Below are 12,401 nucleotides of genomic sequence, written 5' to 3'. Positions count from 1 at the left end.
TATGCTACGAGGATTCCTTTTCCAGATCAGCCTGGGTAAAATAAGGTGGGAGAAGATACTGAAAGGATTGCATGATTCAACAGTGGATGTTAACAGAGTTCATTATCATCATAAAAACTTGGAACTCTAGTATAAAATGAACCATCTCAGAAGCAGGAGGGGGGAATCTAGTTATGATCAAAGAAAATGAGCCAGATGTGGAGCATGTTCTTTGGACACAGAGATCACAACATATTGTGATCTCTATCCATGGGTTGAAGAGAGCAACAGCAGCAGCAGCAGCAGAACCAAGAGCCAGAGCACAAAAAAGAGAAGTCCACTTCCCAGCCCTTGGAGCAAGTAATATGTTGAGTGGCTTTGGACAGAAAGCTTGCTTGCAGAGTGTAGTACCTCCAGACACTTAACTATGAAAGCTGGGTTTGCTGAGCTATGGAAACAGCTGAGTGCCTTCAGGATGAGGCTTATGGTAGAGTGGTATGCCCTGTGAGCATTTATCAGCAGCCCTAAAAGTGCTTTGTAACATTGCCCAGACAGAGCTAAGCCTTCCTGTGGGCCTGGCTGAGGGGAAGCTGTTCCCTGAGCATTTCTGAGTCTGAATTATAACCCGTTAACTTCCCTCATAAATGCCATAACTGTGCATATCGTGTCTGAGGTCTGTGTGGCTGTTGCAATGAACGACCGACCAAGTAAAACTGAGTACAGAGTACTGCGGGAGGGATAGTTGTTACCATTCTTACAGGACAGGGGAAAAAAACTCTTATTTTTGAGATAGGAGCCCTGGTGGCATAGTGGCTAAAGCATTCAGCTGCCAACCGAAAGGTCAGTGATATGAACTCACCAGCTGCTCCATGGGAGAAAAAAAATGTGGCAATCTGCTTCTGTAAATGATTTACAAAACTGGAAACCTTAGGGTGTTCTACTATAGTGTTGCTTTGAGTAGAATAAATTCAACAGTAGAGTGTTTTATTCTTGAGACATGACAGTGAAAAATATAATTAGAAAGCAGGGACTTAGCCTAAGAATTTACTTCCAGCTCAGAAGTTCTCAGTTCATTTTTAAATGAGACTCTCAATACAGTACAATGTATTTGGTGATCCTTGAGTTCCATCCGAGGCAATCCTAGCGTGGACTAGTCTCTCTCATGCCTTGAAGATGGTAATGTGGTAGTCAACAAGTTAACAGTGAAGGTGGAGCAAGGTTACCAGTGGATTGGCATCCCCTGTGGCAAAGGGCACAGCTGAAGCAAGCCAATTTCAAACATCATAATATACTACAATCAGTTCTTGGAAAAAAATCATCTTATTGTCACAGAGGGAATTGGTATAAACAATACACATGTTTACCAGCCATACCAACACCTAATGCACACAGTTCTTCTTAGATTACATAGGTTGCTTAAAGCCCATCAATAAAAACCAGTTACAGAAATGATGCAACAAACAAACAAAAAAAGGGTGGAGTGAGGTGGGGTGGGGAGGAAGTGCCCTGAGTTTGTGCCAATATCATATTCAAATGTGAAATGTCTGTGTCAGTTCTGCTTTTTGGCTCTAACGACAGAAGTTAAAACACACACACACACACACAGAAAATGGCTGTCTACTTTAAAATGCAGGAATATTGGTGAACATTCACAATTTTCCTCCTGAAAATCTCATTGAATATAATAAGGAAGTCATTGAATACTAGGTCTTTCTATTATATCCAAGTGATTTTCACAGTAGGCAATCTGCTAGAACACCACAGGAGTCCCATCGTTTGAAATAAAATGGCACAGTGGATACAGTTTTATGTGCAATCCCTTTTCCGTCCACAGCTCAGTCTAGTTTCCTTACTCTTGGTTGAATTGAGTGGGCAATCCATAAAGACTGAGAAGAGGAAAAGCACATAACGAGTTCTCTTTTTGTCTTTATCAATAATGCAATTGAGCTCTTCCAATTACTGGAGTGACGACTGCATATCACCCTTTGAAAATAAACCAAGAAAAAATTTTTTTTTCATTGCTAAAGTGGTAGACAAGTCATTTGCAGCAGGAACAAAAATCAGTAAATCTAAGTGGATCTTGGCATGTTTTCTTACACATCTAGTATAATAATATACTACCTGAGTCAGACCTTATTTTTCCCATCCCCCCTCTCCAAATGAACCTAATATAAAATCTATTTAGTAAGGACATTTCACAGAAGACACCCTATGTGCTTAATTTTCTTTAAACAAGACATTAATAAAATCACAGTAGCATCTAATAAGATTTTAAATTCCTTGAGTGTGGGAACCATGGCCAATCTTTAATGAGTCTAATTTAGTGGGAGCATTTAGTTCTCTTCTTGGTAGGAACAACCAGTAGAATATTCCTAGCCCTCCAAGACCCAACTACATAGGCTGAACGTTCCAGAATGAAATGGAAATCACAATGTGTCCACCCTCATTGACCAGGCTGGCTGAACATTCCAGAATGAAATGGAAATCAGACTGTGTCCACCCTCATTGACCAGGCTGGTCCATGTGTCTGTATATGTTTTCCAGAGTTACTAACAACAGAAACGGATAGCAACAGCATCAGTGCCTGAAGGGTGAGTTTTGGAAACACGACGCTATTATACTGTAGAATGAGCTCCATATGCTATTACATGAGTACTAAGAAGAATGAAAAGGAACCCTGATGGTGCAGTGGGTACAGCACTCAGCTGCTAATCAAAAGGCAGTCTGTTTCCATAGAGATTTCAGCCTTGGGAACCCTGTGAGTCAGTTCTACTCTGTCCTATTGAGTCGCTATGAGTTGGAATTGACTCTGCAGCATCTCATGCTGATGATGAAGATGCTGAGTGCATGATGCTGAGACGCAATTCAGTAAAACGCTCCCAGGAGACACCAGAACGTTGAACAAATAGTTCCTGCCAGCCACACCTATGCCAGTTCTAGAGCTCCTAGAGAAGGAAGTCATAAAAAAGATTTCTCCATTTTATGAAAACTCTCTAGGAAAACAATACAAGTTGAAGATAAAGTTGCAGTACTCACAAACTCTGGTGTTCGAAGCTCATGCTGAAGTTCCACCGCTCCAAATTCAGTGACAATAATCTGCCCAAGGTTATTCAATGCTATAAATTAAAAAATGAAAGAATGAATGACACAAACACAAACTTTCACTGGTTTGCATACTTTTTTTGTTTTGCCTTTAAATCAACAACACTAGGTTAACAACACACTTTCGCATTTGTGATATACTTACAGGTTTATATTATTTAACACTCTCAGCTATCAGAAACACTTAAAATCTTCAGTAGCTGTTTCACCCATGGGACAATGCAAAACTAACAGGATATTAGGCATTCAAATGCTCTAAGCTAGATCCACACTGGAAAATGTGTTAGAAAACCCTAGTGAAGGAACACTGTTGCCTACTGATGTATTTTTTCCCCACTGCATCTCAGGAATGATACGGAGTTATTTGAGAGCAGGAATTTTCTATTTAAAAACCTGTAAGAATAGTGCTGTCAGATATTGTTGCTGTTAGGTGTCTTCGAGTTGGTACCAACTCATAGTGACACTATGTACAACAGAACATAATACTGCCCAGGCCTGAGCCAAACTACATGTGTGCCCATCACTGCTGCCACTGTGCCAATCCACTTCGCTGGGGGTATTTCTCTTTTTCTCCGAGCCTCCATTTTACCAAACATGATATCCTTCTCCAGGGACTGATCCCTCCTGAAAATATGTCCAGAGTATGAGAGACGAAGTCTGGCCATCCTGGCTTCTAAGAAGCACTCTGGCTGTACGTCTTCCAGCACAGATGTTTGCTTTTTAAGTAGTTCATGTTACTTTTAGTATTTTCCTCCAATATTATAGCTAAAATGCATCAATTCTTCTATGGTCTTCCTTATTCACTGTCCAACTCTCACATGCATATGAGATTATTGAAAAGACAATGGTTTGGGTCAGGCCCACCTTATCCCTCAAATTGACATCTTTGCTCTTCAGCATCTTAACGAGGTCTTGTGCAACAGATTTGCCTAATGCAATCCATCGTTTGATTTCTTGGCTGCTACTTCCATGAGTATTGATGGTTGATCAAGGAAATGAAGTCTTTGATAACTTTAATCTTTTCTACATTTATATGGATGTTACTTATTGGTGAGGAATTTTTTTTCTTTACATTGATGTGCAACTCATATAGAAGGTTATGGCTTTTGATCTTCATCAGTAGGTTTTTTAAGTCCTCTTTGCTTTCAGCAAGCCAGGTTGCATCATATGCATATCGCTGGTTGTTAATGAGTCTTCCTCCAATCTTGATGCCATGTTTTTCTTCATATAATCCAGCTTCTCAGATTATTTGCTCAGCATACAGACTGAATAAGTATGGTGAAAGAATACAACTGTGGTGCACACATTTCCTAATTTTAAAACATTCAGTGTTCCCTGTTCTGTATGAACAACTACCTCTTGGTCTATGGACCTTAATGGTACAATTAAGTGTTCTGAATACTCATTCTCTGTAATGCTGTCCATAGCTTGTCATGACCCACACAATCGAAAGCTTTTGTGTAGTCAATAAAGCACAAGTAAACATCTTTCTGGTATTCTCTGCTTTCAGCCAAGATCCACCTAACATCAACAATGATATCCCTCATTCCACGTCCTCTTCTGAATCCATGAACCTCTGGAAGTTCTCTGTCAATATATGGTTATAGCTGTTTTTAATGATCTTTAGCAATATTTTGCTTGCATAGGATATTAATGATATTGTCTGATGATTTCTGCATTCTATTGGGTCACCTCTCTTTGAAACAGACACAAATACGGATCTCTTCCAGTCAGCCAGGTCTTCCAAATTTCTTGGCTTAGATGAGTGAGTGCTTCTAGTGCTGCATTAGTTTGTTGAAAGATTTCAATTTGTATTACATCAATTCCCACAGTCTTGTTTGTTGTCAATGCCTTCAATGCACCTTGGACTTCTTCACTCAGTATCAGTGGTTATTGATCTTATTCTACCTCTTCAACTGGCTGGACATCAATCATCTCCTTCAGCTACAGTGACTCTGCATATTCCTTCCATCTTCTTTTGGCGTTTTCTGTATCGTTCCACATTTTGCCCATAGAATCCTTCAATATTGCAAGTCAAGGCTTGAATTCCTTCTTCAGTTCCCTCAGCTTGAGGAATACTGAGTGTGTTTTTCCCTTTTGGTTTTCTACCTCCAGGTCTTCGCACATTTTATTGTAATGTTTGACTTTGTCTTCTCGAGCCTCCTTTTAAATTTTTCTATTCAGCTCTTTTACCTCCTCATTTCTTCCATTTGCTTTAGGACCCCTATGCTGGAGAGCAAGTTTCAGAGTCTTTTCTGACACCCATTTTGGTCTTTTCATTCTTTCTTATCTTCTTTATGAACTTTTGCTTTCTTCCTATATGATGGTGTTGATGTTCTCCAACAACTCTTCTGGCCTTCGGTCACTAGTGTATAATGTATCAAATCTGTTCTTGAGATTATCCTAAATTCTGGTGGGGTATGTTCAAGGTCATGGTAGAAAGCACTGTTATAAAAATAAAAAATTACCAATGTGGCACATTGGTTGTTTTTAATTTTCTAGTCTTAACCACAGCCACCCAACTTATAATGACTCTATAGGGTTTAAGACTATGAATCTTTATGCTATCTGACATCTTTACCTTCCTCCCTCCAAGTAGCTGGTGGATTTGAAGCACTGACTGTGGTTGTTGTTGTTGTTGTTGTTGTTAAGTGCCGTCGAGTCAATTCCAACCTGTAGTGACCCTGTATAGAGTTTCCAAAGAGCAACTGGTGAGCTTGAACTACCGACCTTGCAATTCAAATGACTTTGCAGTCTGACACATTAGCCCACAGCGCCACACCAGGACTGTGGTTAGGAACATGAAATGATAACAATGTATTTTATTATCAAATGCCTTAAGGCAATGAGGGCTCAGGACCATATCTCAGGAGACACCATGGTCAACTGGCATAACATAGGCCACAAAAACAATGTTCTACATCCTGCACTGGTGAGCAGTGTCTAGAATCTTAAAAGTTCACAAGTGGCCATCTAATGTGCAGCTATTGATCTTTCCATGTATGGAAGAAAAAACAGTAATGAGAATTGAAGGTGCTTGGAATCAGTTAGTCAGTGGATTACAGGAGCATGTGAACAAATGTCTCCACAACTCTAAGCCAGCACCTAGCTACACTACCAACTGCTCTGAAAGTGATCACATTAGAAGGTCCCAGAAAAAGTGAGAGGAATCGTGAAACAAAACTCAAAATTATTTTATAAAACTGGGTCTACAGGTCAGAAGAGACTGGAGGAACTCAAGTCTATGGCCATCAACCACCCTCACTCAGGTATAGAAAGGAGCTCACCCTCATGGACAAATTTTCAGCCAAGCAATAATGCAATAGATAAGTATATGGGAGGTGGGGGTGGAGGGTGGACAGCAACAATAGTAAGGTATGCTCACCATGAAATGGTCAATAATTCAAAATCAGAAGGACAACATTTACGTAAGGACAAAGTTCAGAGGGGTGGAAAGAAAGGTGGGTGTAATAGAAACAGGAACCACAGAGAGGAATCAGGATAATCACTGTTGCATGGAAAGGATTACAATCATTGAGATGAAATGAAGCATATGATTGTAAAAGTGATGATCTTGTCTGTAAACCTTCATTCAATTCACAGTAAAAAGTTTAAAAAAGAAAAAACCATAAGCAGAGGTTAAAAACAAAGAAATACATTTTCTTTAACCCAATATATCTAAAACATTATCATTTCAACATGTAGTCAACATTCAAATAATGATATTAAAGTATATTTTACTTTTCTTTGGTAGTAAGTCTTAGAACTTCAGTGTGTATTTTACACTCACAACCCATCTCATTCAGATGTGGTGTTGTTAAGTGCCGTCAAGTTGGTTCTAACTCATAGTGACGCTATACAGGGTTTACGAGAAGTGGCTTGTGGGTTTGAACTGCTGACCTTGGGGTAAACAATCCAGTGCTTATCCTACAGCAACATACCAGGGTTCCAACTTCAGACTGGTTACATTTAAAAATCCCAGCTGCTACATGTGACTAGTGACAACCACATTGTACAATAGAAAAAAACGAGGGAGCAAATCCATCAGCAGGGAGTTCTATAAGACAGTGGTCCTGTCTTCTTAACAAGTTACTGGCAAGAATAAAACAGATTATTTAAAAGTTGAATTAGAATGGAGAAAAACAGCCATTTGCAGTGTGTAATGATGGATTAGATCCTGGGTGAGACAAACTAGATACACAAAATATTTTTGGGAAAAAGTGTGAAAAGCTTGAATATGATTAAATGTTAGATTATCTTAAAGACTTACAATGCAGCTTCAAAAAGTTTGTGGAAAGTGGTGGTTTTGGCGGGCAGCACAGACAGCCAGGTAGGAACGGCTCCATGGGGGAGGGATTGAAAACCTAGAGAAGCTGCACTCAAAGAACAACACCAGACCTCTGGATCTAGCATAATGTACAGGGTGTCAGTTCCCCACACACGCAAGTGGAAAAATCATGATATAAAGGAAAGTACTGTGAGTTAGGAATCGCTAGAGAAGGGACTCCCTCTGCGGCCACCCTGCCCAGGCAGAGTTCAGAGGGCAGGGCTACAGCCAGATGGGCACAGGGAACCATGCTAAAAGTGGTGCAGTGACATTTGCAAAATGTGGGCCATTCTACACATTTTTTCCTCCTCTTCCCTGTTGTACCTTCTTTGCCCAGCCCGGACACCTTCAGGCGAGTGGGTGAAAAGCCCCCATCCACCCATAAAAAGAAGTCCAACACTGAGCCCATAGTTTCCCCACTGCATAGAGAGAAAGAGCTTGGTGGTTGCTTATGACGTCAGCCTATGGGTCTCAGCCCTAAAATTAACCTGTGTAGGACCCTTTACTCTGGCCTATCTAACAAGAAAAAAGCAGGCCCATCACACCTGACAGGCAAACCATAGGAACAATCTGTAAAACTCCAACATAAAAGGACACAACTATCTCGAGAATTGCGCTGTGCACATGCAGATACCTAACTGACCTTCAGAGACAAAAACAGTAGACGATCTTTCTCCCATTAACTTCTCAATATCTATCTGTGCACCTCTACAGTGGTGACTAGAGGAGGGGCCTGAGTGAGCAGACACCCCCACCCACTGCTGGAGGCTTCTACAGTGCACACACAGTGCCTGTGTAGCAAGGCGACTGGACAGTCGGCCACAGTTTTATTTTTGTTTCAAAGTGGTGGTTTTTCTCTCTGCTTTTATATTGCTTCTGCTTTTAGTCCTTTTGATCACACATTTTTCCTGCAGGTGGGAGCTTTTTCTCCCTACATTAATCAAGAAGAGACAGAAATTGTGGCCATATTGCCAAGCTACAAGCATACCCCATAATATTCCACCATTGAGACAAGAGCCAATAACAGCTGGTAAGCATTACATGCAAAAAGGGAAGCCTATTCTCCTGATAATAACCACCAGGAGACACCCAGTGAGCTTAATAATATAACAAACATCCATTTAAGCATTAAAAAACCCACATAACTACTGGAAATGTCAAACAAAAAACAACAAAAGATTTCAAAACATGCCCCAAAACAGAAATGAGCACCTAAGACAAATGAGCTGGAGACAGACAAAGGCTCCCCAGAAGAGGAAGGGCAGGTTTTGGATTTGTCTGAGAAGGAATTCAGAAGAATGATATGGAAACAATTTCAAGTGCTCTGAAAAGGGGTGAGGAAAATAAGGAAGAAGTCAGGAAAGTACTACAAGAGCAATCAAACAAGATTGATATAGCATTGGAAACAATTCAACACCTGCAAAAAGAAGTCCAGATGATTAATAATAAAATATCAGGAGTGGACAATACATTAAAAGGGGAAAGGAGCAGAATAAAGAAATAGAAGCCAGAACTAATGAGCTGGAAGAAAAATCTCTCAATACTGCTAAGATACAAGAGCAAGAAGAAAAAAGGATAAAAAAAAAAATATGAGGAGAGTCTGAGATTCATGCTGGATAACAAGAAGAGGAACAACTTAAGAATTATTGGCATTCCAGAACAGAAAGAATCAGAGAAGTCCAGAGAGGAGATAGTTAAAGACCTTCTGGAAGAAAATTTCCCTAACATCTTGAAAGATGAGAAGATAAACATTCAAGAAGCTGAATGTACTCCAGGAAGGATAGACCCCAAAAGAAAGTCATCAAGACATATAATAATAAAGCCCTCCATAATCAAAGAAAAGGAGATAATCCTAAAAGCAGCCAGGCAGAAGAGAAGTGTCACTTAAAAAGGCAAGCAAATCAGATTAAGCTCTGACTATTCAGCAGAAACCATGCAGGCAAGAAGGCAATGGGGAAACATATACAAAACCCTAAAAGAAAAAACTGCCAACCAAGAATCGTCTATCCAGCAAACCTATCAATCAAATATGATGGTGCAATCAAAATATTCCAGGATAAACAGAAGCTAAAAGATTTTGTCAAAACCAATCCAACACTTCAAAACATCCTAGGGGAGTTCTTTGCACTGAAAACCAACAAGAACAGACAACAACCAGAGATTGACAGGTGTGACAACACCACCTGGAACTCAATCAACAGAAAGCAGAGTTTAGAACAGAACAAAACTATAACAATGAATTCAAAACAGCTGGGAGGTCAACCAAAGATCAAAATAATATCAATGTCAAAGAAGGAATAAATGTTGAAACAGATCCAAGTGGTGAGGATGTAATGTAGATTACAGGAAACAATAGATTTTCTTAAATGGAGAGAAACGTTAATAGACAATAAGGAAACAACAAAGAAAGTTAATATGTCAAAGCTTACCATGAAAACGAACTTTCAAGCAGAACAAGCAAACATGAAAACTAAGAAGAAACCAACAAGAAATAGCACAAAAAACACAAACTCAGCACAAGAAGGCATGCAGAAAAAAGGAACAAACAACACTACCAGGAATCAATATAATGGCAGCAATTAATTCATACCTATTGATAATTACATTGAATGTCAATGGATTGAATGCACCAGTGAAGAGACAGAGAGTGACAGAATGGATAAGAAAACAAGACCCTTCAATTTGTTGTTGGCAAGAGACATACCTTATACACAAAGACAAACCAGACTAAAAGTTAAAGGATGGAAAAGATATACCAAGCTAACTGCAACAATAAACAAGCAAGAGTGGCAATTCTAATCTCTGAAAAGTAAACTTTAAGACAAAAACCAGCATAAGAGATAAAGAAGGACACTATCCCAGATCAAAGGGTCAATTGAGAAAAATGGCATAACCATAATAAATATCTATGTTCCCAATGAAAAAGCACCGAGTTATATGAAGCAAACCTTACTAGAATTGAAGAAAGAAATAGATAAATCTACAATTATAGTGGGAGATTTTAATACACTACTTTCGAAAAGGGACAGAACAACCAGAAATAAACTCAACAAAGTTACAGAGGATCTAAACAACACAGTAATGAAGGGTGGGGTGTGGGGTGGGGAGAGTAATCTGCTACAACTTGATGAACTTTACCTATACTTATGGATGGAGTAGCTTAAAAAAGGGAACAAATCTTTACAGCGAGGATCACTCCCACCCCTTCGGTACACAGGGTTGACAGGGATGGGCAACAATAGACATTGGATACCCAAATGGGGAGGCCTATAAAGGCAAGAAGTGACTGGCTTACAAGCTTTCAAGAGGGAGCCTAGTTCCAGACGGGGCGGGGGAATGTAGAATCACCACTGAATGATTTCCCATCTGTTGGGACCTGAATGGTGAAAGAAAATGGGGATATGATTCTTGTGGTACAACCGTGAATAACTGCCATCAGAACTGACTGTGAGGGTAGGAAATATAGAGGTAGATGTTTTTTGACAAAAGGAGGAGAGTGATTGATTTTGCAGCCCAGGAGCGGAGGTCCCTGGGACCATCAAATGAGAAGAACGGAGATCGGGACCCTACCCAGAGAGGCAGTGACGCCAGGGATGAAGACAGAGACAATGACGTGGACAGATGGAGCGGCTGGAGACACTGGACTCAGGGAAGGAGAGGGGCTGTGTGCTGGCAGCTGGGAGAGGGCCTGTGCGATGTACCCTTTGGTTGTTTGATGATGCATGGAGGGGACTGTAATCATTGGAATGAAATGAAATATAATAGGATGAGTATAAAGCTGATGTTCTCCCATGTAAACCTCACAATAAAAACTAAAAAAAAAAAAAAAAAAAAGTTTGTGGAAAAATGGAATAAAAGAATTAAATGTAAAACCAAGAACTATAAAGATCAGCAATGAAAAAATAGGAACATAGCATACATACACTATCAAACCTTTTTTTTAAATGCACAAACAGAAGACAAAAAATGAGTGGGACATACTAAAAATTAGAAACCTGTGTGCATCAGAGTATTTCACCAAAAGAGTAAAAAAGGAGCCCATCGAATGGAAAAAAATTTTTGCAACAATATATCAGACAAGGGACTAATGTCTAAAATCTGTAAGAAACTACAACACCCCTACAAGAAAAAGACAACCCAATTAAAAAACAGGCACAGGATATGACTAGACACTTCACCAAGGAAGACATTCAGGCAGCCAACAAACATATGGAAGCAATGTTCACAATCATTAGTCATTAGAAAGATGCAAACCAAAACAACAATGAGATATCATCTCACACTAGCAATAACAGGGAAGTTCAAAAAAGTAGAGGATAATAAATGCTGGTAAGAGTGTGGAGAGACAGGGACCCTCCTATATTGCTTCAATCACTCTGGAAAACGGTATGACGCTTCCTCAGAAAGTTGGATACAGAAATATCTTATGATCTAGCAATCTGTCTACTTGGCATATATGCACAAGAAATATGAGACAAGACATGTGTAGGTATATGCACACCAATGTTCATCGCAGCACTATTCAAAATAGCAAATGTATGCAGACAGTCTAAGTGCCCAACAATGTAAGAATGGATACATAAACTTTGGTACATACACACAATGGATACTATGGAACATTGAAAAATACGATGAATCTGTGAAACACCTCATAACTTGGATGAACCTGGAAGACATTATGCTGAGTGAAATTAGTCAATCACAAAAGGACAAATACTGCATGAGATCATTATTGTAAAAGCTTTAAGAAAAGGTATCCAGACTAAAAGAAAATTCTTTGATGGTTACCAGAGATAGGAGGGTGGGAAGAGTAATTCACTGGCTAGATGGCAGACACATGTTAACTTCGGTGTTGGAGAATACTGAAAGTGCCATGGACTGCCAAAAGAACCAATAGATCTGTTTTGGAAGAAGTGCAGCCAGAGTGCTCCTTGGAGGCCAAAAGGGCTAAGCTTCGTCTCTCATACTTTGGACATTGTCAGGAGGGAACAGT

The 12,401-nt window shown here is 39.7% G+C and overlaps 1 protein-coding gene across 1 annotated transcript in view; it reads right to left on the bottom strand.

The window, feature by feature from the left end:
* The window catches only part of ANO6 (anoctamin 6), a 283,578-nt gene that overhangs the window by 167,129 nt on the left and 104,048 nt on the right, over window positions 1–12,401 (bottom strand). The window contains exon 2 of the mRNA XM_006865322.1: window positions 3,016–3,095. Coding sequence (XP_006865384.1) covers window positions 3,016–3,095 — 80 coding nt within the window. The remainder of the gene's footprint in view (window positions 1–3,015; window positions 3,096–12,401) is intronic.

The sequence above is a fragment of the Chrysochloris asiatica genome, unplaced genomic scaffold, assembly GCF_000296735.1.
Source record: "Chrysochloris asiatica unplaced genomic scaffold, ChrAsi1.0 scaffold00077, whole genome shotgun sequence".
Lineage (NCBI taxonomy): Eukaryota > Metazoa > Chordata > Mammalia > Afrosoricida > Chrysochloridae > Chrysochloris > Chrysochloris asiatica.
Note: the sequence above shows the minus strand (reverse complement) of the source record. Positions and strands in the feature narration are given on the sequence as shown.